Source organism: Chelon labrosus (genome assembly GCF_963514085.1).
Source record: "Chelon labrosus genome assembly, chromosome: 9".
NCBI lineage: Eukaryota > Metazoa > Chordata > Actinopteri > Mugiliformes > Mugilidae > Chelon > Chelon labrosus.
Window position 1 is genome coordinate 891,400 of NC_140359.1, and position 27,998 is coordinate 919,397.

The 27,998-nt window shown below is 41.4% G+C and overlaps 1 protein-coding gene across 1 annotated transcript; it reads left to right on the forward strand.

Moving 5' to 3' along the window:
• Position 1: 1 nt before the first annotated feature.
• Positions 2 to 27,998, forward strand: pdzd2 (PDZ domain containing 2). The gene is made up of 17 exons (XM_084552192.1): positions 2 to 525; positions 1,448 to 1,926; positions 2,691 to 3,087; positions 4,466 to 4,611; positions 4,749 to 4,881; positions 9,496 to 9,642; positions 10,444 to 10,543; positions 10,782 to 10,960; positions 11,549 to 11,659; positions 12,939 to 13,053; positions 13,179 to 13,252; positions 13,347 to 13,569; positions 13,881 to 13,998; positions 14,103 to 14,235; positions 26,233 to 26,320; positions 26,514 to 26,617; positions 26,778 to 27,998. Exons 1-17 carry the CDS (start codon positions 406 to 408, stop codon positions 26,961 to 26,963), a joined length of 2,853 nt encoding a protein of 950 aa, XP_084408318.1. The 5' UTR covers positions 2 to 405; the 3' UTR covers positions 26,964 to 27,998.

Genomic DNA, 27,998 nt, shown 5'->3' on the forward strand with positions numbered 1-27,998 from the left:
AATCCAGTTTTGACAGTTCTTAGATGCTGTAGCCGCCCGCAAAATAGTTGCACAAAATTGCAACTTCAAGCCTTTGTTATCGTTTCACTCCTTACAATCCAGTATGGGGTATTAGAGAGCTATTCCACTGCTCTGTTGGTTGTTTCAGAGGGATTTGCAAGATAACATAATTTAGTAATGAAAACAGTTTTGTTACTGTCATCTACTGCTACAACATATGTATGTTACTGTGTTCTGCTTAGGTGATGGCTTGATGCTTGCAGACGCCAAAGCATAGCAGCCCCTTGGACCCCCCATTCAGAGATGGAATTGGGGTAACACACCCTAACTGATTCCTGCCCTGTGCATATGGTAAGTGTTGGAGGCATCTGAGTGGCTGCTGGTCAGGGGGTCAAAGATGCCAGGATGCCCATCACTCAGGACAACGCCCTCGACATACTCTCATTGCTGAAGGACTGGTACAGGGCTCAGAGTGCAAGGTCACAGGAGGACAGCTTTCTGAAACAGGACAATTTTGTCTACAAGGTAATTCATTCAGAATCAGAACTGAATTAATCTCAGGATTTTTTAAAAATATCAAGTTTCAAAACATGTAAACACAAAAGAAAAAACAACACCTTACAAATAAAAATGAAAACATGACTAAAATGTAAACACTGATTAAGGGCCCGTCCACACGTACGAAAACGATCTTTTCCCTCTCCGTTTTCGATCATCGTTTCAAGAAATATCCGCGTCCACACAGGTCCGTTTCAGCACGACCGAAAACGCTACTTCCTATTCCAGGCCTATAAGTGGCGCTGTTTCGGTTTCAGAAATTCACCAAAAATGGAGAGGAAGATGCGGAGCATGCGCATAAAGCTTGAACGCTGTTAACAAATCGCCTTTTTTGCTCAGCGTGGTGGCACAGGAGCATGATATGTTGCCCTAGTAACCCTAATAGGCTCAATATCGTCTCCAGCATGAAAACTAGCATGTAGTCCGCCATTGTTGTTGATGTTGTTACGAGACGTCTCGCCGGAGGTGGAAGGCTGCTCGGGAGTGTGGCGAAGACGTCATCGTTTTCCCCGTATTCGCCGTCCACATGAAAACGCAAGACCTGCGTTTGCGAATTTCTCCACCCTGGGACCCGTTTTCAGAAAAGTGCGTTTTAGGGCAATGCGTTTACAGGATACGTGTGGACGAAAGGCCAAAACGATGAAAAACTTATGCGTTTCGGCGTTTTTGCGTTTCCGTGTGGACAGGCCCTAAGTCTCAAATGTAGCCTACATAGGGCCCGTTTTCGGAGAGGAAAAAGATCGTTTTCGTACGTGTGGACGTGGCCATAGTATAAAAAAGTGTTTATTTTTTCTGATAAAAAACAAACGGATGATACATTTCAGAATGTCAAAGCAAATAATGTCATCCATCTTAATTTACTGATTAGTTGCTCCTTTTCTTCCTCTAGCATGTTGATCAGGACTCCTACCAGCTTGGAGATGGAGACAGTGTGTGCAGTAGCACCAGCGTTAGCAGTCTTCATGTGGAGGACATGTCCCTGTGTCTGGCTGCAATTCAGAAGTTGGTGGAGTACATTAAGTTTAATTTCATGGAGGGTGACACACCTCCATCAGCCAGCCCATCCTCCTGCAAGGAGAGGTTAGATGTTGAGGTCCATGCTGTTTCCCTCAGTAAAGATAAGGGAGATGCTGCTGAGTTTGGCCTTAACTTTGGAAACATTCCTATTTTTGGGGATCCCAGTGGCAGAAAGAAAGGAGGCCCAAGAAGGTGGCGGGACCAGGGCCCGATCCTGGATGTGGGTTGCATCTGGGTGACAGGGGTGAGAAAAAGAAGTCCAGCAGCCTGCTGTGGGGGGATCAAACTCAGAGATGAACTGCTCTCACTGAATGGACAGTTGATGGTGGGAGTAAATGTCAGCGGAGCCAGGTAATTACTTGTGAAAACTGAAACATGGACCAAGATAGATAGATAGATGCTTTTTTAATCCCATAATGTGAAATTTCACAAAAGACTTGTTTCCACCCAGTTTCAAACCGGGGACCTTTCGGGTGTGAGGCAAACATGATGACCATTACACCACAGAAACCATATGATGTCAAGGCATTCATCCAAATGAATATCTGAAAATTTACTTCATTACATCCAATCAGCCTTTGAGTGAATCCTAAATTGCCTCTTAAATAAATAAATAAAACAATATATAAATACAAACAAAGATACTGTATGACAAATCACTGTTGTTTTATGTTTTATCATAATACTTTATCAAAGCTCTGCATATATTTAAACAAATTTAGAATTAGAGGGGGAAAAAAATAGGAATACTACTCAGAAATGTAAAAAAATCTACAGTAAAACATTATTCATATCACATCAAGCTAATCCAATAATGTCTACATATGACTATTATTATTTGCTGCCATACTGGTAAAATTGAATAATAGATACAAAAAATGGCACCCTTGCAATTAAACTACATTATCCAGGGAGCACTATGTGTCTCTCACCTCTTTCTGTTCTAACTGGCATTAGGTACATTTACCTTTCTTTTTGTGAAAGTGTAATGTCACACGGTAACTCATGACTAATGACCCATGAGTCATGTCCTCTTTTGTTTAATAAAGAAAAGAATGCATGTATTCGTATTAGCTGACAGTTTACTACTAATATTTCTTTTTCTTTTTTTATAGTTACTTGGTTGACCAGTGCTGGAATCAAGGCTGCATCAACCTGATCTTACTCCGGCGAGTCAAGAGAAAGGCTCCCCTCCCTCCCTGTGATGTTAGTGAAAGTGTCAATACACCTGTCAGCAGTAACAAGTGTGAACACCTGCAACACAATAGATGTGCATCTGAGTCAACTGACAGCCTGGCAATCAGCAAACGAACACGCAAGTTTGGTGTCATATCACGATCTTCCTTTAACCGAGACGACAGGGTTAGTTCTGAAGCAGAAGTATGGAGCTGTTCTAATGGCTGCAGGTCTTCTCTTCCCACTGACGCTGAAGTCAGTCCTCCAGGAGATGGCTCAGGTTGCATCCTCTCCACACATACACCTACAGGAGAAATCCCAGACATGTTTCCTCAGGTGAGAACTGTTCCTCAGCATTTACACATTGTGAAAGCACTACCATTCCACCTGCAAGATGTCAGTCAGGTAAGAAAGTCAGCTCTCACTCCTCCTCAGAGGATTAAGACAAATGATTTCAGATAAATAAAGTTACACCAATTCCTTGGTCATAAAAGAACTAAAGAACATGTCCAGCAATACGGTATTTTGTGACAGATCTGTGCATAAATATCTGAGAAGATATTATAAGACCCTACAACAACTAGTATGAGAGAACAGAGTGGTAGTTATAAATGTGGGTCACAGGATTAATACAGACAGCTGGTGTATCATCCCAGCACATCAGAAGGATTGTAACTGAGGAATAATGTCTATAGGCAGCCTGTCTGCACCCCAGATGGTGGTGACCTGTTTTATATTAAATACCTCTGCATCCACAAGTCATCCAGATGACTGATAAAATTGAGCGGTAAGTATGTTGTGTAATTAGAATTAACAATCCTGCTTTAAATTTAGAAGTGCAACAACAAGCAGCAACAATATACTGAGTGTAGACCATACTAAACTTACAGTTATATAATGAGTATGAGCTTGAGTTGCAGGCCCTCAGCTTTAATATGAGAGTATCTTCATCCCTACTGGATATAAAGTGAAGCAATCGTAAATATGTTTGTACACATTATTCCCATTCTTATCAGGCCCTAATAGCAAACAACTCCCAATTGCTTTTACAGTGAATCTGTGCAGGCAGTAATAACTCTTATGAAAACAAAACTGTCATTTTGCTAAAGATTAATTTTAGTTTCATTCTTGCTTAGTCTAATCTGGCATTTCTATTTGTGAGGTTTATGAATGTTTTGCACACTTACTCATATAATATGATAAATTGGATATTCCAATCAAACGTGTAAAATTACTTTTTTTTTTTTTTTTTTTTTTACTTGTATTTGTTTATTAATGTAATACAGAAAAACAAATAAAACTCTGTTTTTTAGACAGAGTGTGGGTCCCTCCATGTGAGCTGGGTTTAGCTATTAAAAGGGAGTTTTTCCCTGCCACCGTCACCTTTCCTTTCTGCAGGTTTCAGACCAGTGTTTTGTTCTTGATACTGACACTATCTATAAAAAAAAAAACTGAATTGAATTGAACTGATCTGAATTGAATTGAATTGAATTAAATTGAATTGAAGACCATTAGACAAGTAAGAGATCTCCTTCCTTTTGTTTCATTTTCCGATTTGACATTGAAATACCTAAAGTGAGTGGGTAATATTTACAGTCGACTGGTTTCACCTAATCTCAGAGAATAATTGATTTCATAATTAAGGTAAGTATATAATTATAAAATATATTATATACATATTATAAAATGTATGTTTTTTTGTGCTCCTTTGCAGCCCAGACAGGGCAGTCAAATCTGGAAGATGCATATGATGAAGGGTGAGGAGGGCCTGGGCATAAATATAACAGGGGGTCGTGGTTCCAAGCACTCTCCTTGTAGCATCCTTGTAGCTCATATAGTGGAAGGGGGCGTCATTCACAGGTATAGTAAGCTCACATTTCAGTAGTGCTCCCTGCAAACCCCTGTTAACCTTTACAGTAGATGAGAGTGTATTCTACAGTGCAGTAACAGCTGGTTCTGTGTGTGTTTGCGTGCATGTGTCTGTGTTTGTGTTTTAGAGATGGTCGCCTTCATGCGGGTGATGAGCTGCTGATGATTAATGGTAAGTCTCTGGTGGGTCTTACTCATCAAGAGGCTGTGGCTATCCTTCGGTCCACTATTGGTCTTGTCCAGTTGGTCGTGGCCAGGAGGGTAAGTGCACAGATACACACACACACAAAAATATCTCTCCTTTGAAAGAAATCTTAATATTACAATAACCTCAGTTAATCTGCATTAATTTTAGGTCTACTCAAGATCACTTTACAGATGTGTTAACAAAGTAACATGTAATAACAGAGTGGGGTGTGTGGGGCAAGTTGGGTGTATCCTGTCCTGTGCTGTTGGTGTCCATTAAAGATGATGATTCATCACTTTTTACTCAGTTGTCCTGCTTTGGTATGATGCAAATTCTATTTGTGCTCAGTTGCAAACTGGCCATTTGTCTGTGGTGCTGACAAGACCAACACTGCTAAATGTTTTTTTGTTTGTTTTTTCAAACTGATGAAGTTATTGTGTAGCAGTAATGCACTGAAGATAGACACATCACACCTCATCTCTTTAGAAAAAAACATGCTTCAATTCTTCCAGTTGTTGTTGTTTTCTCTGTACTGCAAGACATGTAGGGCCTGTTCAGATCTTGCATTAAGAATCTTCGGAATCTGGGCAATCCGATCTCATGAAAGACAGATGTGAACACCCACAGGACGCATTGAGATCGCATTTGAGAGGTCCAACCTCTGACCACATTTGGAGGCGATCTGGGTTGCATGTGTCTGCATTCCTTTGTTAGTGTGAATGCACTGTGTCCTGAGTTGCATTAAAGAGCACCTACAGTATACACAACAGGGGTGCTCCTGCTTCAGCTGAGTTTTGCCAGACGCTACCTGGATTTAACTAAGCAAATAGGTATGAGCCTCCTATTGGATAATTACTACATGGGTGATTATCTTTCAGCTGGCAACAAGTTATTTAACCCCAAATGATGAAATGAGTAGCTTCTCATTTCTTGAACAACCATGTCGAAAGACACATCCCTTGGTCGTGGTAAAGATGTAAAACATCTAAGGAGATTGTAGAAACTACTAAAATTGGGTTAAGAACTGTCCAATGCATTATTAAAAACTGGAAGGATAGTGAGGAAACATCGTCTTCGAAGAAGAAATGTGGTCGAAAAAAAATCCTGATTGATCGCGATTGGCGATCACTTAAACGTTTGGTGAAATCAAATTGAAGAAAAACAACAGTAGAACTCAGGGCTATGTTTAATACTGAAATTAAGAGCATTTCCACACGTACAATGTGAAGGGAACCCGAGGGACTGGGACAGAACAGCTGTGTAGCCCTAAGAAAACTCATAAAGATTGGACTCTGGAGCAATGGAAGAAAGTCATGTGGTCTGATGAGTGCAGATTTACCCTGTTCCAGAGTGATGGGTGCATCAGGGTAAGAAGAGAGTCAAATGAAGTGATGCACCCATCATGCCTAGTGCCAAATATTTTACTCGGTACAAATGTCAGTAACGCATGTTACAATGCATTAACCCAAAATTAAGAGGCACTTTGATTTTGTTATTTGTAATCTTGAAAGATGACTATCCCCACAGAGCCAATAGCCATAGGTCTAGCTATCAGCTATATTCTATGTTCCCATTTCCATTGTACCAGCATTGTTTGGCTGCATGCTATGTTATATATTTGGCAGTAAGAGGTTTAGACTTGATTTTTTTTCCTGTATAGTCAAACTTACTTTTTTTGCGTGAAGTTTGACTGAATATGTCTGAGCTGTATTTTATGTGTCCCAGTAGACCTAAGCACTTCAGTTTCATTTGAAGCACTTTATTTTTTTGTCATTAGACCCATATACAGTCATGGACGAAAGTATTGGCATCCCTGGAACTTTTCCAGAAAATGCACCATTTCTCCCAGAAAAGTGTTGAAATTACAAATGTTTTGGTATACACGTTTATTTCCTTTAAGTGCATTGGGAAACACAAAAAAGCAGAAGAAAAAAGCCAAATTTGACATAATTTTACACAAAACTCAAAAATTGACTGGACAAAATCATTGGCACCTTATTAAAACTGTGGGTAAAGAATTTAATTTCAAGCATGTGATCCTCATTTAAACTCACCTGTGGCAAGTAACAGGTGCTGGCAATATAGAAAACTGAAGCCAGTTGGAATGTATAAAAGTTGACTCAACCTTTGTGTTGTTTGCCTGTGTATGCCACACCAAGCATGGAGAAGAGAAAGAAGAGCCGAGAATTGTCTGAGGACTTAAGAAGCAAAATTGTGGAAAAACATCAACAATCTCAAGGTTACAAGTCAATCTCCAGAGATCTTAAAGTTCCTTTGTCAACTGTGCGCAATATAATCAAGAAGTTTTTAACCCATGGAACTGTGGCAAATCTCCCTGGACGTGGACGAAAGAGAAAAATTGATGCAAGAATGCAACGCAGGATTGTTCGAATGGTGGATAAACAACCTCAGTCAACTTCCACACAAATTCAGGCTGTCTTGCAGACTCAGGGTTCAACGGTGTCAGCTCGAACAATACGTCGTCGTCTGAATGAGATGAAGCGCTATGGCAGGAGACCGAGGAGAACCCCACTTCTGACACAGAGACATAAAAAAGCAAGACTGCAGTTTGCAAGAACATACCTGAGTAAGCCTCAATCCTCCTGGGACAATGTTTTGTGGACAGATGAGACTAAGGTAGAGCTTTTTAGCAAAGCACGTCATTCTACTGTTTACAGAAAACCAAATGAGGCCTACAAAGAAAAGAACACGGTACCTACAGTCAAATACGGTGGGGGTTCAAAGATGTTTTGGGGTTGTTTTGCTGCCTCTGGGACTGGGTGCATTGATTGTGTGCAAGGAATCATGAAATCTGGAGACTATCAAAACATTCTGGCCCGTAATGTAGGGCCTAGTGTCAGAAAGCTGGGTCTGCATCAGAGGTCATGGGTGTTCCAGCAGGACAATGATCCAAAACACACCTCACAAAGCACCCAGAAATGGTTGGAGACAAAGCGCTGGAGAATTCTGAAGTGGCCAGCAATGAGTCCGGATCTAAATCCCATAGAACACCTATGGAAAGATCTAAAAATTGCTGTTGCGAGAAGGCACCCTTCAAATCTGAGAGACCTGGAACAGTTTGCAAAAGAAGAGTGGTCCAAAATTCCAGTTGAGAGGTGTAAGGAACTTGTTGATGGTTATAGGAAGCGATTGGTTTCAGTTATTTTGTCCAAAGGGTGTGCAACCAAATATTAAGTTGAGGGTGCCAATGATTTTGTCCAGTCAATTTTTGAGTTTTGTGTAAAATTATGTCAAATTTGGCTTTTTTCTTCTGCTTTTTTGTGTTGTCCCAATGCACTTAAAGGAAATAAACGTGTATACCAAAACATTTGTAATTTCAACACTTTTCTGGGAGAAATGGTGCATTTTCTGGAAAAGTTCCAGGGGTGCCAATACTTTCGTCCATGACTGTATAGCTAATAGTCATAGTCTAGCTGTAAGTGATCTAAATTTTACCAGCCTTTATTTGGTAGCCTGTGTTTTAGCCATTGGCAAATAGTATATAAGTATTTTTTTTCCATAATTATGTTTTTATGAAGTTACTGTGCATTAATGCATGCCAGCTTTGTGCCGTGACCTTGAATTAAAGAAATAGAAATGCAAAAAAAAGGATTGTGTATCTCGTCATGTCTTTAGGCTTTAGGTTATGATATAGTGGGCTCTCTATTGATTTTTATGAGTAGGCCTAAAGTTACTGTATTTCTATTACAATTTACCAGACTTTGACCTTTTGTCTGTTTTTAACTAAATTCTAGCTATGATTGTTCCTTGTATTGTATTATGAGCCATCACGGCCTATTACATTCTTCTGTTGTTAGCCTTAAGCCTAGCTCAGCCCTGCACTGGATGTGTAATGAGCTACATGGAGCATAATAAGATACATTTAGAATATATATTTCCAATTATTTTGGTGAAAGTAACTTAAAAGTAATGCAGTAGTAGTGTACTGTCTTACAATTCAGAGACAGTAATATTATAATGGAACAAATTACTTTGAAATGACAGTAACAAGTAATATGTAATGTATTACGTTTTTGAAGTAACTTGCCCAACACAGTGAATGACCAGATTATTCCATCAATGGATTTTGCCTTCCCTGATGGCACGGGCATTTTCCAAGATGACAATGCCAGATTCATCAGGCTCAAATTGTGAAAGAGTAGTTCAGGAAGCATGAGACGTCATTTTCACACATGGATTGGCCACCACAGAGTCCAGACCTTAACCCCATTGAGAATCTTTGGGATGTGCTGGAGAAGGCTTTGTGCAGTGGTCAGACTCTCCCATCATCAATACAAGATCTTGGTGAAAAATGAATGCAACACTGGATGGAAATAAATCTTGTGACATTGCAGAAGCTTATTGAAACAATACCACAGCAAATGTGTGCTGTAATCAAAGCTAAAGGTGGTCCAGCGAAATATTAGCGTGTGTGACCTTTTTTTTTTTTTGGTGGCGACTTTTTTTTTTTGGCCAGGCAGTGTACCTATGGTGGGTCATTTGCGATCGCATCTTAATGTCTGAACAGGCCCGTAGAAAGGACAACAGGAGTCTTATAATAATGAAGCAGAGTATTCTAAACTATGCCTGTTTTCACACATGTATATGACACCTCACTTTCCCTTCTCAACACGTCCAAAGTATGATACATGTAAATTACACTCTTTCCTTTCTTTTTGTCCCCGCAGGAATCAGATCTGGGTATTGAGTGCTTCCCATTCACCAGTCTGCCAGACCTCGTCAGCAACTGTAGTTACTATTCCTCCTTGTCTCAGACTGATCCCCTGCACTCCTCTCAGACCAACAGTAGCACCAGTCTGCATAACTCCTATCTGGTAAACATAGATAATACGTTTGTTTACTTTTTGTGTGTGTGCGAGAGTGTCTTTGTAACACTTACATTGGCCTGCTCCCATCTATAGAAGCTATTGTCAAATGTGACACACACTGAGGATGAGGCGGACAGATGATACAACGAAAATCTGTCCAAATTAAGTAATACCACAGAAATAAGTTTAACGAATGAGGAATCCACACAGAGAAAACAGGGAATCCAAGACAACAAAAACTACAAGAAAATGAGATACAGGACGTAGGAGAACAGAGCACATCTACAAAACCTAGATCAAACCAATCAAGGAATCACAATGAACACACACAGCAGACAAACTGACAAGGGACAAAGAGAGAGACAGGATACACATAAGGGCTAATCAGTAACAAGGTGCAAGTGAAAACGATTGGGAAGGCGAAAACAATATCAAAGGCGGGAAAACACAAGGTCAGGGAGTAAAACTAACTGAAACACAAGGAGGCACATTACCAGAATGAACAGGATGTGAACACAGAAAAACTTAACAGAACAGAAAAACTCCAAAGCTCCAAATCATAACAATACAAAGTAGCAATAAAATCACATTTTGACAGTAGTAAAAGGCTCATACATACACCAATATGTATACAGTAGTGTGTGTATAGACCATTCTAAAGTGGGAGGTGATCTGAAATAGGTCTGTGCTGACTGAAGAAGAAAGCAAATGAAAATGAAAAAAAAAAAAAGTCACAGAGAAACATACTTGGAGAATCTATAGCTTTTTAAAATTTGATAACATGAAAATCAGTGTGTGATCTTGCAGTTGACCAGTCTGGAGAAATTACAAGATCAAACTCAGAAAGAGGCATCCAAAGGATCCTGCCGCAGTCCCAAACCACTCAAGCTGTGCAGCCAATCCCAAGGTTGGTGCTTTACAGTCATAAATTGACACTACAGTGATATGTCATGACATAACCATGTCATATGCAAAAGCCCTGTCATATTTATATTTGCAGCTTTTTCAGCTTTGGCATTTTCACGTTGTATGTACAGTATTATGGGTAATTCTGTGTCTAGGACTTTGTGAATTTGATTTAAAAGTTATTTGAAGTTATTTAGTAGAAAAAAGTTTAATTTTTACTAATTTCTACTTCTGCGCAGAGGAAAGAAATTATTCTTATCCCTGGTTTGCGGGGAGCTGTCGCCTACAGTCCGTGGGTGAAGAGGATGAGCTGTTTGTAGAGAATCATGTGAGCGGCTGTGAAGTAGCAGAGAAACAGCCCCCTGGCCGACGTAAACACTCCTTACCTCAACAACTAGATAGTGCTGGAGTGAGGCAGGTCGGTAAAAAGCCTCACCTCCTTCTTTGTGCAGCGAAAACTGCAAAGATACATAGACGTAACATTATGGTGTTACATAAAATTTGTTGCCACATTTTAGAAAATGTAGACCATATGCTCTGTTTGCTGTCAAGTTTGGATATAAGGTGAAAAAACATAGGTTAACAAAAGACCAACTTCGCCAACTGAAATATTCAGACGTGTGTGTTATATGTTTGAAGGATCACAAGCACACACAGTATGTACAGTATGTTGATGCAGACATGTGGGTGGAGCACACTCAAAGTAGGTGTACACACACACACACACACACACAAAGAGAGTCAGATCAAAGCATGGTGACCCATTCTACCCCGACTGTCATGACAACAATGACTTAGAGATGTTCACTAATTTCAGCGTTAATGAGTGTCTAATTGAGAATTGGAATTGAAATTCATCATCATCAAGATACAGCTACAGAGACAGTACTACATAGGAAACACAGACATGCTGAAACTGTGTGGGAATGATGCCAGTAGAAGATACAAAGTCTGTGAAGATTAATTTGTCTGAGTTTTTTTCCAATCCTCTTTCTACCAATATCAGATCATTAGGAAATCAGCACGCTCCCTGAGCACAATTCAAGTGGAATCTCCATGGCGACTGGCACAGCCATCCATTATCTCCAGTATAGTGCTGATGAAAGGCCAGGGCAAGGTGAGTGCACTCATTTGACATGAATATGCATTAATTAAGCTCAGAGTATGCGCATATACTGTATGATCACAATGACAGAACATGCATCTGTCTGGTTCTATAATTATGATTTGCTAACATTTGCTTAGGTTTGTGTTTGTTTTTTTCATCTATTGGTGGAAAGCGATGATGATGTACTATACTAGTGCCATTATAAAGTTTGTACTATAATCATGCCATAGATATGTGAAAAAATACGTCCAGTTTCTCACATTGGGCAATCAGGATGACGCACTGCCATAGGGTGAGAAAAAGGTAGCGTTTCTGTCACTCTTGTAGACTGTCCGTGTAAAGCTGTGCTCCATGGAGCAAATTGCCCATATTATTTTGCTCTATCACATGAAATGTTTATTTTTTTTTCCAAACAGCAGACAATGCAAGCCAACCTGTATGGGTTCCAAGAGGTTATATATATTATTCGATTGCTGGTACAGCCAGTCCAGACAATTTTTTTATATAGATGGGTCATTTCATTACTTAGTTATGTGATTAGTATTGTTATACTGTATAGTAAGTGCAGTGGTTGAATTGGTTTAAATAATTTCACATTATTAACTCCAGTGCTACGGCTCTTTATTCTGGATTTGTTGCACCAAAGATGAATTGCCTGGTACCTTATATATTCAATCAGATGGAGGAGTCAGTTTATTTTTCATTAATACTAAAATACCTGACTTTGCATTCAAAGGTGGTGAACCAAGGTGATGGCTGCCATCTACTGGTTTCTGGTTGAACAGCAAAACATACTATTCCATGCAATGTGACATGTCTAGTTAGACCATTGTTATTTACCCACTGAATGAGACACTTCAGCCTTTATTGCACCAGTTGCCCGCCCTGAAGCTGCCACTGAAAACTCCCATAGCATTTTGTGGTTTGGCAGTGAAGACATCAAAAGACTAGACTTCAACATGCTGGCATTAACACTTACAATATATCAGAAGGAAATGGAATAACATGTTTTTCTGTGCTCGTCCCTTACAAAAACTAGAACAAATCATAAATATGATTATCTGCTTAATTCCTCCACCAGAAACTGATGAATCTTACCATTCCAGAACAGACGTTAGGGTTGATATGTGAGTTTTTAAACAGAATCTCAGTTTTTTTTTATCATATCTTTCTCATGTGTCCGAATAAGTCTAAAATAATACTAATATAATCTAATAATAATCTGTGAACACCTAACCACTTTATCTTCCCCAGTTTTTTGACATTCATTAAACTGTAACTTCTTCAGGGCCTAGGATTCAGTATTGTTGGTGGGCAGGACTCAGCACGTGGTCAGATGGGGATTTTTGTCAAAACCATTTCCCTACATGGAGCTGCAGCAGCTGATGGCCGATTAAAAGAGGGTAACCATTATTTTATGTCCTGTGTAACTGAAGTGACAGTTATATAGGAAAGAATTGTGTATGTAATTCATAATGATTTGTATTTACACTTTACACCAATTTTTTTTTTTTACTTTGCTGTGTAGGAGATGAGATTTTGGAGGTAAATGGAGAGTCTCTCCAAGGACTCACACACCAACAGGCCATCCAGACCTTCAAGGTGAACTGCATATTTGCAAAGAGTTTTGTATAACAGTGTAAGGAACATGAAGAAAAAAAAAAAACATTTGCCTTATTTGTATTTTTTCCAACAGCAACTGAAAAAAGGTGTAGTGACTCTGACAATTCGAACCCGTCTGCGCAGTCCAAGTCTGACTCCATGTCCAACCCCAACCCTCCTCAGCCGCTCCAGCTCACCCAATTCCAATACCAGTGATGGTACACCTGTGCCATCAGGGTTTGAACAGGCTGACAGCCACATGGGCCTTGGTCTAGGTCCAAAAGATTGCGTTATCATTGAGGTTACACTTAATAAAGGTTAGCTGAACTGACAACAGAATTTTCAGCACAATTTTGATTTCACCTTCTCTGTGGTGATATCCTGCTGGCAGTAATGAACTGTATGCATTTGCATCTGTTTTGGGTTAGTTTGGTTTTGTACAAAATTCAATCTGTATTGTAGAAAGCAATACCGTGTGAGTGAGAAAGCAATAATAATACATTCACTTGCCATTATTAGTTACACAAGTGAAAACAAATGCATATTAATATAACAGTCTAGAATGCATTTCCCTTCAGTAAGAAATCAGGAAATACTGACACTGCTCAAAAATATGCTGTTGTTTTAGAGCCCGGTGTTGGTCTGGGGATTGGAATTTGCTGCCTGACCCTGGAGCACTCTTCTCCTGGTATCTACATCCATAGCTTAGCTTTGGGTTCTGTGGCCAAGATGGATGGAAGGCTCAGGTAAATACTTCAATATATTGCTAACAAATGTGGACATTTATCTTATTGAATGTACAAAAAGGGCTTTGACAGTGTTGTGCTCACACCTGTGTGTCATTGTGCAGTCGTGGAGATCAGATACTGGAGGTGGGTTCAGTCAGCCTTCGCCACACTGCTCTCAATGAAGCTTATGCCATCCTCAGTGAATGTGGCCCAGGACAAGTCAGTCTTATTATAAGCAGGCATCCTGACCCCAAGGTAAGACGATGTGTGATCCATTTCCTTTTAACATTTACTATACCATGTACTGTGCTCCATTAGCACTGATGGCATATTGTACAGTCCAGGCACTTTTGATATAAGAGAAGTTACATGCTGTATGGATTCTTCCTATGAACATATTGCCAAGGTTTTAAGATACATCTCTATGATGCGTTGGGATACATCAATGGTGAGCATCCTGGTGTCATTGGGGGGGTCAGGTCTTTCAACATCAGACCGCTTCCCCCAAGTGACACAGCAAGAAGCCATGGGTCTCCCCTCTTAATCCAGGGCCACCTCGTGGCTCTTTCTGTGGCCTCAGCAATTCAACGTATGGCTCCCTTTTTATGCTCCAGTCACTGTAGACTGAATAGATGACCTTGTCGGTACAGAGTGAGGTGTGGGTGATATGCTTTGGGAACTCAAGCTGTCTGCAAGATCCACTCTCAGCTGCCAGTCCGGGCTGTAGGGAGCAAGCACGGCCTTGTCTATAGTGTTGGGGGATATTCACCAGCTTTGAGGAATATAATTAAATTCTTCTCAGGGTGGAATTTGCTGGATCTGATGGCTTTACTGACCACTTCCGCAACTGCCTTAAGCCCCTGGTCGTGGTTCCAGCAGTAGCGCCTGTCAGCCAGGACCTTAGGACAGCTGCTGAGAAGGCGCTATAGGTTTCATTTGCCACTACACTAGGGGCGTTGTCCCATGTGTGGAGGTTAATAGGGCTTGGCAAAGTGAAAGTAAACTGCCTGAACCAGGAATCTAATGTGCTGGATGTTCAGTTCAATTTTATTTATCTAGCATATATAGCATTAACAATACAATTGTCTCAAGATGCTTTACAAAATCAGGCCTGAAACCTGGCCTCAAACCACCAGAGCAGGCATGAAGGTGACGGTGGCAAGGAAAAACAGGAAGAAACTTTGAGCAGAACCCAGCTAATATGGAGAGACCCATCTGCCTAAGGTCGGCCAGGTAGAGACAGAAAAAGAGAGAGAAGAGAGTAACAGGAGGAATGAGATAAACATACATCTGTCATAGATACATACATCAAATTAAAGCATATCTGATGGTGATACAAATACAAGATATAGCTGATGCATTTTACATGACAATTTGATAATGAGTATAAACAAAACTGTTAGTGACAGCAGTTGTTCTATCACAGGTGAGTTAGCTGCTATAATGATTGAAAATAAGCAGTATCATAGGCAGATTGTCATGCCTCCAACAGTCTGACCGGGTGATCTTACGATCTTACGGACCACGATTTTGTTGCGATTATTATTCTTCTTCGCCTTCTCCTTAATTTTTTCTTTTTCCCTTAAAGTGTGTGCTCAGGACAAACTGCAAAGGCCAAAGGCATCAAAGTTGGTAACTTGGTAGAAGGCCTAGCATGTCGCTTAGCCAAAGTGTCAATACACATGCCTGCAGTTAGGTGGCGCTATAATAAGCCAATTTACGTTTTGGCTCATATCTCGAGAACCGTGTGCCCTAGAAACAAAATTCTTTCTCCCTCTGATTCCTTATATAGCCCTGGTTCTAATGTACCCTTGGTCTCTAGGGGGCGCTACACAAGCAACATTTCAATATCTCAAAAAGATTCGTGCAATACGGTCTACAGGGGGCGGTACTGGTGACTTATGCCTCCGTGTCCCGCTCGGAGACGACTTCGCCACGGCATGGACCCCTTTATGATCACTTGCGATCATCTAGTTTTTGTTGCAGTTTTTAGGGGTCCCTATTGTTTTTCTTCCGATTTTTATTCTTCTTCTTATATTTCTTCACCTTACTTGTCTGCGTACCTACAAATGTCTGCCCAGGACAAACTGCAAGACCTGGTAACTTGGTAGAAGTCCTGCCATTTCACTTTGCCAAGGTATCAATACACATGCCTACAGCTAGGTAGTGCTATAATTAGTCAATTTACATTTTGCCTCATGTTAGATTAGATTAGATTAGATTAGATTCAACTTTATTGTCATTACACATGTACAGGTACAGAGCAACGAAATGCAGTTCAGCATCTAACCAGAAGTGCAATAGGCAGTAAGTGCACGTGGCATAAATATTATGGTAAATAAGTATGGTACAGGTTGTTTTTACAGCACATGGACAATATTTACAGATCAAAACCTATGTACAGGTGAGACCATACAGGTTAGTGAGCAGGATATACATAATGATTGAATGAGGTACTATGAATATATTATACAGATGGATTTGTTCGTTAAATGTGAGTAGACTATAAACAGGAACTATAACATAACATAATTTACAATAAAGGTGATGGCAGGTGATAAATTAGGCGAAACAGAATACAGATAAAGTGGGCGATTTACAGTGCATAAACAATAAGCAATAGCTACCTAATGTTACTAAATTAGTGCATTATTCGGTACATGGTACTGTGCAAATAGATTATATACAGTGTGCATGTGCAGAGCAGTCCAATTGTGCAGTGGTGATGGTGTAAAAGTCTTTGGTCAGTGAGGGAATGAGGAGTTGACGGGTGCGAGTGAATTCATGTGTAGGGGTCAGCAGGGGGAAGTGGGGGGCAGGGTTCAGCGGGGGTCTGAGTTCAATAAGGTCACAGCTCTGGGGAAAAAGCTATTGCTCAATCTGCTGGTCCTTGTCCGGAGGCTTCTGAAGCGCCTGCCTGAGGGCAGGATGGAAAAGACAGAGCAGCTTCCATACCAGACTGTGACACAGTTGGTTAGGATGGTTCTTCTTCAGTGTCCTCAGGAAGAAGAGGCACTGGTGAGCTTTCTTGACAAGGCTGGAGGTGTTGGTGGTCCTCTGAGATGTGGGTCCCCAGGAACTTGAAGCCGGAGACACGCTCGACGGCCATTCTGTTGATGTGAATGGGGTCATGCATGCTTCTTCTCTGCTTCCTGAAGTCCACAATGAGCTCCTTGGTCTTGCTGGTGTTAAGGAGCAGGTTATTGTCGGCATACCATGTGGCCAGGTTCTGTACCTCTTCCCTGTAGGCTGTCTCATCGTTGTTGGTGATGAGACCAATCATGGAGGTGTTGTCTGCGAACTTGATGATGGAGTTGGATCCATGCACAGGCCTGCAGTCGTGGGTGAAGAGGGAGTACAGAAAGGGGCTCAGCACACAGCCTTGTGGCACACTGGTGTTGAGTGTGACAGTGGTGGAGCAGATGGGGCCTGACCTCACGTGTTGTGGTCTGTTGGTCAGAAAATCCATGATCTAGTTGCAGAGGGAGGTGTTGGTGCCCAGGGCTCCAAGTTTGGTGATTAACTTGGAGGGGATGACAGTGTTGAATGCTGAGCTGAAGTCAGCAAACAGCAATCGTGCATGTAATTGTTGTCCAGGTGTGAGAGCACAGAGTGCAGTGCTGTGGAGACTGCATCGTCTATGCTCCTGTTGCTGTGATAGGCGAACTGGTGTGGGTCCAGTGTGGGAGGGAGTGAGTCCTTCAGGTGTGCCAGATCTGCGTCCACTTTTACCCCCAGATTTTTTGCAATTGGGACGCGATACTCTGCCAAAGAACCCAGATCAACTGGGGGGGTCCCAGAAGTGCCACCAAAGACCATGACTTCTGTCTTTTTTTCATTAAAATTCAAAAAATTTAAAGCCATCCAAGCTTTAAGGTCGTCTAATCACTTTAGCAGCAGGTTAACTGAGTTTGATTCAGACTTTTTGAGGGGGACATAGATCTGGCTGTCATCCGCATAGCAGTGGAAAAAAATGCCATGTTTCCTGAGAATGGAACCAAGTGGGAGTAGATAAAGACAAAATAAAAGAGGGCCAAGCACAGAGCCCTGTGGGACCCCACATGAGAGAGGAGCAGTGGAGGACACAGCGTCATCAAGGCTGACACAGAAAGTCCGATGTGACAGGTAGGACCTGAACCATTCCAGTGCTGTGCCACTGATGCCCACCCACTGCTCCAAACGAGCAATCAGGATTTCATGGTCGACTGTATCAAATGCTGCAGTCAAATCTAAAAGTACCAGGACAACACAGTGACCAGAGTCAGTAGCTAAAAAGATATAATTAAAAACTCTTAAAAGCGCTGATTCTGTGCTGTGCAATGTTTTAAAACCGGATTGGAAAATCTCAAGAATTTTTTGTTCATTTAAAAAGTCCATGAGCCGGGAATAAACAATCTTCTCTAAGATTTTAGAGAAGAAAGGCAATTTAGAGATGGGCCTGAAATTTGCCAAAACAGTAGGATCCAGCCCAGGTTTTTTTTAACAAAGGCTGCACAACTGCATGTTTAAATTTTTGCAGGGACCACTCTAGAGGACAGACTGCTATTAATAACTGTGAGACAAGATAGCCCAATAGTGGGAAAAACCTCCTTAAAAAATCGGGGTGGGACAGCATCATCAGGAGAACCTGAGGGCTTCAAATGACTCACAATCTCCTGCACAGAGGGCAGGGTCACAGGGTCAAACGTGTCCAACACAGCAGAGCAGGGGACAAACACTGAAGGATCAGAAGCAGGAGGTGAAATAAGTGCTCTGGTAGAAGTGATTTTATCAATGAAGTGGTGAAGAAAGTTCTCACACACAGCAGGGGAGGCCTCAATTCCAGTCTGTGGTGCATTCAGAGCAGAGTTGATAACTTTAAACAACACACGAGGCTTATGACAGTTTAACAGAACAATATCAGAAAAATATTTTTTTGTTGCCTCTTTCACAGTGGATTGGTAATGACGCCAAGAATCCCTCAGTATTCAGGGTAGCCTGGGTTTAGGCTCTGTGCAAGGGAAGAAATTAATTGCTCTACACAAGGGTTCTCCATTGTTATGTGGGATGGAGGTATCAAAAACAACAACAACAAAGCAATGGGGTTAGCAATACTATGCTAAGTAGCTATGTAGCTTCTAAGGCTAGAAAGGTAGCTATGGCATCATCTAGTGGCTCTAGTGGGCACAACAAATTTGGTTCAGGTCCCAACAGTGGTGATCTGCTTCTCTGTTGTGACGTCATCGATGATGGTGGTGATGTAGTCCATAACAGAGAAGGCATAATTGTCAATTTCCAAGTGTGAGCCACAGGTGGCCTGAGAAGCAAACATACTCCAGTCCGTGTGTTGAAACCTGTCCTGGAGTACAGAGTCTGTCCCTGCTGGCCACACATATCGAGAACCGTGTGCCCTAGAAACAAAATTCTTTCTCTCTCTGATTCCTTATATAGCCCTGGTTCTAATGTACCCTTGGTGTCTAGGGGGCGCTACACAAGCAACATTTCAATATCTCAAAAAGTTTCATGCAATACGGTCTATAGGGGGCGGTACTGGTGACTTATGCCTCCGAGTCCCTCTCGGGGACGACTTCGTCACGGCATGGACCCCTTTATGATCACTTGCGATCATCTAGTGTTTGTTGCAATTTTTAGGGGTCCATGCAACTTTGTTGCAGGATCCCTATTGTTTTTCTTCCAATTTTTATTCTTAATCACCTTAATGTTCTTGCGTACCTACAAATGTCTGCCCAGGACAAACTGCAAGGGCGAAAGGCATCAAACCTGATAACTTGGTAGAAGTCCTAGCATGTCACTTTGCCAAGGTGTCAATACACATGCCTACAGCTAGGTAGCGCTATAATAAGCCAATTTACATTTTACCTCATATCTCGAAAACTGTGTGCCCTAGAAACAAAATTATTTCTCCCTCTGATTCCTTAGATAGCCCTGGTTCTACTAGACATTTTCGCCTGCCATTTTTTCCCGCCATTTTGAAAAAAATGCAATCAAATCTCCTAGCCCGTTGTGTATGCCAAATTTCATGAAGTTAGCTATCGCAGTTTTTGAAATATTACAATGTTGCTTGTGTAGCGCCCCCTAGAGACCAAGGGTCACAAAAGTTGGGGTGCTTGTACAGAATCATAGTGACATGCTAGGACTTCTGCCAAGTTACAAGGTTTGATGCCTTTCGCCTTTGCAGTTTGTCCTGGGGAGACACTTTTAGCTAAGCAGAAGGAACAGAAAGCGAAGAAGAATAAAAACTGCAACAAAATCAACAGGGCTCCTGCAACTTGTTGCATGGACCCCTAATTAATCGGCCACACCAATACTCAGTCCAACACTCAATTTTGTCACCCAACTGAGAGCTAGTTAACGTCACACAACTTAACAAAGTTAACAAGCAACTACAGATGTTATGCCACTAATTTTAACCCCACTCCAAAACACAGGAGTGGAGTGTGGGTTTCGTCGAAAATCCGTTTCGCATGCCCTTCTTTCTCAATCGACCCAGGCCACAATTATCGCAGTACGCGCGTGGGAGCAACACAAAATTGTAGAGGACAGACGACTGATTCTCACAATGTGTTCGTTTTCCCGATAGGACTTGTAGTTTTTGAGTTATAAGCATTTGTTTGGAGGGCAAATCCTAGGGTACAGAAGATATGGGAGTATAACATATTGAATATCATGTGCGCGTTGTCATCGGCGTGGCAACGGCCCCTGACGAGCAGACACAGCACAGGTGCACACAGAAAGTGGGGGGAAAAAGTTTCTCAGTGGATCACACGATCTGCCAAAACATTAGCACCCCTCACACCATTACAGCAGTACAGTAGGGAGACAGAACCTGACCCTATGACCCCCCCACTCAGAACCCCCGAGCTTATCGCGAGCTAACCTGTGGGGCTACCTGCGGCAGGCTAACCTGTGGAGCTAGCCGCGCACCCGCGGGGCTAGCCGCGGCGTACTAAACCACGGAGCTAGCCGCAAACCCGTGTGGCAAGCCGCGGCAGACTAACATGGAGGCTAGCGGGAGCTTGTCACAGTCATCAAAGCGGCACAGAAGTTAAAACGTAATAGTGAAGTTTTACAATTTAAAGGGATGATATTTTTAAATAAAGTGCATCTGTGTGAAGTTGCAAAATATTATTCCACCACGTAAAGTAGGAAACGTTTATGTCTTGTTGTGTTGTAATGGTGTTATATGGGGTTACGCAGGGCGTGGGAACTATAGCAGTTGTACAAAGCCGGACCTTTTATGTTGTAACACAAGTCAGTCCAGCCCCACGAAAAAAACACAGTTGCTAGTCATTCCAGTGTTATGTTCTACAGAGTCAATAAAGGACCAAAAGATGATGGCCGAGTGACTGCGAATCTTTTAGCATAACACTACATGGTGTCAGAAGTCACCGGACGATGGCTAAGTTCCCACCTCCAGAGAATTTCAACTTTTCCCGGCCGGAACAATGGCCCGAATGGCACCAGAGGTTTCACCGATACAGGATAGCTACAAAGCTGAACAAGGAAGATGGAGAGGTACAGGTCTGTACACTGCTCTACTCGCTGGGGAAAGAAGTCAAACAAGTTTACAAGACTTTTATGTTTTCGGAAGATCCGAATAATTATGAGACTGTTATGGCGAAATTGGACAATTACTTTGTGCCCAAAGTGAATACTATTCACGAAAGAGCACGCTTCCACCAGCGCTCTCAAAAGCTGGGGGAGACCGCGGAGGACTACACCAGGAGCCTGCATGATCTAGCTGACACCTGTGCATTTGCCGATGCTAAGAATGAACATGTCCGTGACAGGTTAGTCATAGGGATATTGGATAAAGAGCTTTCAGAGAAGCTACAGTTAATACCTGACTTGACGCTCAACAAAGCGGTAGGGCTTGTGAGGCAGTCAGAACAAGTGAAATATTTCAGCGTGAAATGACTGAGCTCCTAAAGGATCACGAAGGTGTAGCCATTTACATGGACGATATTCTCATATATTCAGACACTCAAGAAGAACATGAAGTGAGGTTACAAAAAGTCCTGGACACACTCAAGAATGCAGGTTTAAAGTTAAACCATGAAAAATGTCTCTTGTGTCAGCAACAACTCAACTACCTGAGCTGAGATGAGATGCCAGAGACTGTTGCTATGCACGATGCGCTATAATCCCACAGCTGAATATGTACCAGGGAAAGAACTAGTCATAGCTGATACCCTTTCCAGACACCCACAGGCAGCTGAGACACAAGAAGTCGCAGAGCTGACAAGTGAAATACAGGCCTACGAGGAAGCAGTCCACACAGCATGGCCCATCTCACTGACCAAGCTCGACATGATCAAGCAGCAGACCCTGCAAGATGCTGAACTGCAAATGGTCCAGCATTATGTGATAACAGGTTGGCCCAAGTATGCAGTTAAAGTGCCAGACAAGATAAAAGCCTACTACACTTCGAGACATTGCCTGACTACATCCAATGGACTGGTAATGTACAATGATAGAATAGTAGTACCACACAAGATGAGGTCAGAGATACTGCAGCGCATACGCGATGGGCACCAGGGAATTGTGAAATGTAGAGAACGTGCTAGGTGTAGTGTGTGGTGGCCTAGGATAAGTAGAGATATTCAGGAAATAGCACATGTAAACACTGTCAAGAGTCCAGGCCCACACACAAAAGAGAACCCCTGATCACTACCCCACTTCCCAGCTGTCCATGGGAAAGAGTAGCAGCTGACATATGTGAGTTGAATAAACAAAACTATTTAGTAGTAGTTGACTACTTTTCAAGGTACATAGAAATAGCCTTTGTCAAAGTCCACTGAAACTACTAGAGCTAAACTGAAAAACATATTTGCCAGATAGGGATGTCCAAACGAATTAGTCACAGATAATGGTCCCCAGTTCTCAAGCAGAGCTTTTGCACAGTTTTGCACGAGTCCTCACTATGCTCAGGCTAATGGAGAGGCTGAGGTGTGAGTCCATCTCAGCTCATGCTTGGTAGGCAGATCTGCACCACAGTTCCTGCTTTGGAATCTAAGCTACAACCTGCGTGGCCAGATCTCCAACATGTGAGGCAGACTGATGAGAAGGCTAAACAGAGCTACAAGAGTGCCTATGACAACAGGCATGATGTCAAACTCCTGCCAGACCTTGAACCTGGAAATAGTGTTGCTGTTAAGCTTGACAATGAACGTGGATGGACAAAGACAGCTACAGTCCTCAAACAATGTGACTCTCCATGGTCATATTTAGTCCAAACAGACAGAGGAGTGCTGCGCAGGAACCGTCGTCACATGTGGCCCCTCCTGTCTGCTCCAGAGACTTCAGTGAGGGGTGGAGAAGGATGCATTGAGTGTGATGAACAGTTGCACCCACCTGCTCCAGAGGTTGATCCACCTCTTGCCACACCTAACTGTGCCACCAACTCCAGCACGTGTTACCTCCAGTGGCAGACTTGTGAGACCACCAGATAGATATGGAGACTATGTACAGTAGTTGTGACAAAACTACATGATATTGCCTGAAGATGAATTTGTGTAAAGAGACTGTTCATTCATTAAAGACTGTTTGAAGTGAAATAACTGTTACAATGAAGAATGAACCTGAGAGACTGTTCTGTTTAATAGAAAAGAATTACTGAAAGTGTTCTGTCAACAATAAGTTAATGGTCTGCCGAAAAAAAAAAAAAAGGCTGCACACCTGAAAATATGGATGTTAGTAAATTCATAGTTATGATGTTTCGAGTTGGTCTGTTAACATTAATTAATGCTGATGTGTTTCAATATAGCATGCATTCTGTGCACATGACTCTAACAATGTTAATGGTAGTATATATATGCATACATATACATACACATACATACATACATATGTATATATATATCTATATAGATATATAGATATATATATGTATAATAAGAGTAATCTTCTTTAAATGGTCTCGCTCCTTACCTCTCTGAGCTTCTCCATCCTTTCACTTCTGTTCGATGTCTCAGGTCACCTGATCAGCTGCTCCTAGAGGTACCGAAGTCTAAACGGAAGCTCAGAGGGGACAGAGCTTTCTCTGTTGCTACTTCCAAATTGTGGAACGATCTACCACTGCACATCAGACAAGCGCCCTCACTGTCCATTTTTAAAACTTGTCTTAAAACCCATTTTTATTTCTTGGCTTTCGACCCAGCATGAGACCCTGTTTTTGTCCTTTTGTTTAGTGCTTTTATTATTTTGATTATTAGGGCCCGAGCAACGAAGTGCAGGGGCCCAACGGCCCCGTTGGGCCCCTGCACTTCGTTGGAGTTGCAAGGACCCTATTGTTTTCGTACTGTTTCTTATTAGGGCCCGAGCAACGAAGGGCAGGGGCCCAACGGGGCCATGCCACGGAGTTGCAAGGACCCTATTGTTTTCGTACTGTTTATTATTAGGGCCCGAGCAACGAAGTGCAGGGGCCCAACGGGGCCATGCAACGGAGTTGCAAGGACCCTATTGTTTTCGTACTGTTTATTATTATTCTTATTTAATTTATTCTTATTATTCTTCTTCTTATTATTATTATAAATTCCACGCATGTCTAAACATGCACGAAAAGTCCTGAAAATTTGCAGAAAAATTCGTTCGCCCGAAAAATTTTATTGTATAGGGGCCTCGAGCACGGGCGTGGCAAAATGGCTCTGTGGCGCCATCTACGGACCAGCCCCTGAAGCCCGTTGCATCTAAAAATCTGGAAATATGTCACATATATCTAACATCCCAGGCCGCACAAAAAAGTCAATTGGAGCCATATTCTAACTGTCAAAAGTGGACAAAAGTTTTTTTCATAGGGTGTGTAAATCAGGCATTAAACCTTATCAGATTGACTTCAAAATTTGGAAATAATTTGTCGAAAGATAGACAAACGATAAAAACTTGTGTTTATTGACTTTTCGTTGAAGTGGCGTGGGTGTTCTGGCCCCTCAAAGTTTTATGATGCGCCATGAAACAGGAAGTTGCGTTAAACGTGCTTTAATTCAGTCCAAAGTGCATCAAACTTTACAGTATTGTTACTAGTTCCTAACTGAACACATCCATATGTCAATATTCATACAATTATTGTAGCGCCACCTTTTATGAACAGGAAATGTCTGATTTTGGCATGTGTTTGTAGTGTGACCTGCTGTTCCTGTCAGGATGATTGGATTGTCTTCAGATTTTATCAGGACATACTTATGGCCTTCATGATCACTCACTGTCGGATTTGTGAGTTTTCGTTAAAGGAAATGTCTTATTTTGTAGTGTGACCTGCTGTTACTCTCAGTGAATGAATTTACTTCAAATGTTGACAGTCCAGCAGATGGAGACATAGCATTTCTCTCTGGTGGCTGTCTGTGTGTGTGTGTGTGTGTGTGAGAAACTGTTTTAACATACTTTGATGCCACAGAGAGAATACATTCAAAACAGCCAAGACTTACAGCTGTCACAGATGATTTGCTCTGACAAATATTGAATTGCACAGACTGTGCATCGTGCCACGGTGCACTGTTACTCTAGTGTATCCCCTGAGAACTGCAGTGACCCCGTCCTTGCTGGTCCCCGACGGGCGTGGGGTGCGAGGTCCCGTTCAACGCTGCTCGCAGCTTTAATTTTTATCGTTTTGCTGTTTTTAATCGTTTATTTATAAAGCACTTTAAAACAACCAGAGCTGAAACAAATTGCTGTATATAGGTAAGACAAAGTACCTATAGAAGGGCATAAAGGACAACCCTTCTCAGTGTCTCTCTCTCTCTCTCAGCCAGGCCTACTGCATCCTCGTCATCCTGTTCCTTTGGTTTGTTGTACCCTCCAACATGCATTACATCAAACTCACACCCATCCAGTCACGGCTGACATTACTGAGTCCTCCGATTTACACATTACACTAATTTTCAAAGTATATTTCTGTGTGTGGCCTCCCTCCTTGTTGCCGGCCTTGAGCCTAGCGGTAACACTTTAAAAAGAGAATTCGGGCAGACACCACGCACACTTTGAACAGGACGGCAGCAGCATTGGCACAGTCAAAATTTCCGCAGGAATGTTCTAGTTATTATTATTATTGTGATGAAGCTACTATCTATCTAGTTTTTGTTTAAATGTGCATTATATATTACTATTTAGTATTATCTGCTTTATGTTTTTAGTTCAAACATTTTTATAAAATATCTTCATTTCTTTGTGTTTATTTCTAGTAGTTGCCAGTGTGGTGTTGTTTAGACAGTGAATAATAAAACAATAAAACTTCTGGGTTTCATGGTATTGCCCCAGGTATCCGAACAGGAGATGGATAACATTATTGCTCGATCCACACACAAGGACAAAATGAGGAGGGACAGACACTCTTCTTATTTCCAAGGTCTGATCTTTATCTACATTTAAGTTTGACTTAATTCTTTTTTTTTTTTTTTTTTTTTAACCACGTATGCCGTGTTAAACATATTCATGCTACAATAGTTCAACCAAATGTAAAATAGCCCAATTCTAATGTCTTGTTAGGCTCTCTGTAACTGATCTCATTTGGGCTCACCTAACATGGCTGTAATCTGTAGGTCTGTTGTGTGAGAGCCCCCACCCAAAAATAAAGGATAGACTGGGAGATGGCTGTCCTGCTCTCAGCTGGACCACAAAGAAATTCCTTGAACCTACCAGTAGAGTAAGTATTTATTCAGTGTTCATTTATTATTTCATAGTTGTATAAACACATGCTGGGTTTCAATAAGTGTTTGAGTAGAAGTTAAGTGAGTGTTCTTTAAGGTTAAAGATTAATTATTTGTTAATTAACGTATTTTTGGTTTGTTTTCTTGATTCTGAAGCAGATGTCCTTGAGCTCAGGGATAGATATATCTCAATACGTCTCCCACAATGTTTCCGGCCACTCATTCCTGTCTGAATCCATTCTGATGGTCTCAAACAGTGATGAAGCACTCCAGCAACAGAGCTCCAGTACCTCAGTGGATGACATCGCAACACAACCACATAGTAAATTATCACCCATTTAATGCCACGGAGGAGTAGAAAATGTAGCAAAATACAATTCAGCTAAAATCCTGACAGAACTAGCACCTTCAAACCCTCTTTCGCTGAACAGGAGGATGCTGCTCTATCACACAAAATTTAAACCATGGCAGGTTTGTGGCTTAAAATGCCACTTTTATATCTATTTTGTTAATCTCAAGACAGTTCCAACTTTGAATGGGCCAAACAGAGGATTTTCTTCATCAACAAAGAAGAATCCTGTACCAGTTTGACGGCATACGTCCTTGTCAGTTTCATCCTAACAGAACAAGAAACAGACCTGAGTACATAATCATGCCAATTAGATAACGCTGTGTTATTCTGTCAAGGCTGAAGTCACACTACACAGCAATACCAGAAGTAATTAACATATAATGACTCCTAAACATAATAATAATTATTAGCCCCCTTTCTGTTTTCTTGTCTTTCTGGTGAAACCACTAAAATGTCTGTCAAATTTATTTAACTACGGCCATTATGGTCATATAATCTGTTGACACATTTGTTACTGGAATGATTAGAGAGCTCACATCCGACGGACCCATCTGTCTCCTTTTGGGACTGATTTATGTCTTGTACTTTGAAAAGTTGCGGACATACTTAGACATAAAAAGCTTGGAGAAACTTGCTGAATTTGATGACCATGACCTATTTTCAAAATGTGAATTTTTGGAATTGAAATGAAACAATAAAAAGAAAAAAAGTGTATTTTTCTTGTATTTGTAGCATTATCTTGTTTTTGTTTGTGTTTATTGAAATTTTCTACTTCAACAAATAAATGAAAGATACCAAACTATATAGTTCAAATAGAACAACTGACGTTGCAGAACCTGTTGCTTCAATTTGTGCGCTAAAAACCAACTTGGTATTTAGTGAAAAAAAACAACTTGGTATTTAGTGCTTTAAACTTAAAAAAGTATTTCCAGCATTTCAAGTTTTAGTTTTCATTTTACTTAGTTTTTAAGGCAATGGGCTTTTTATACTAAAAGGCCTGCTTTCGTTTGTCATTATCTTATGTG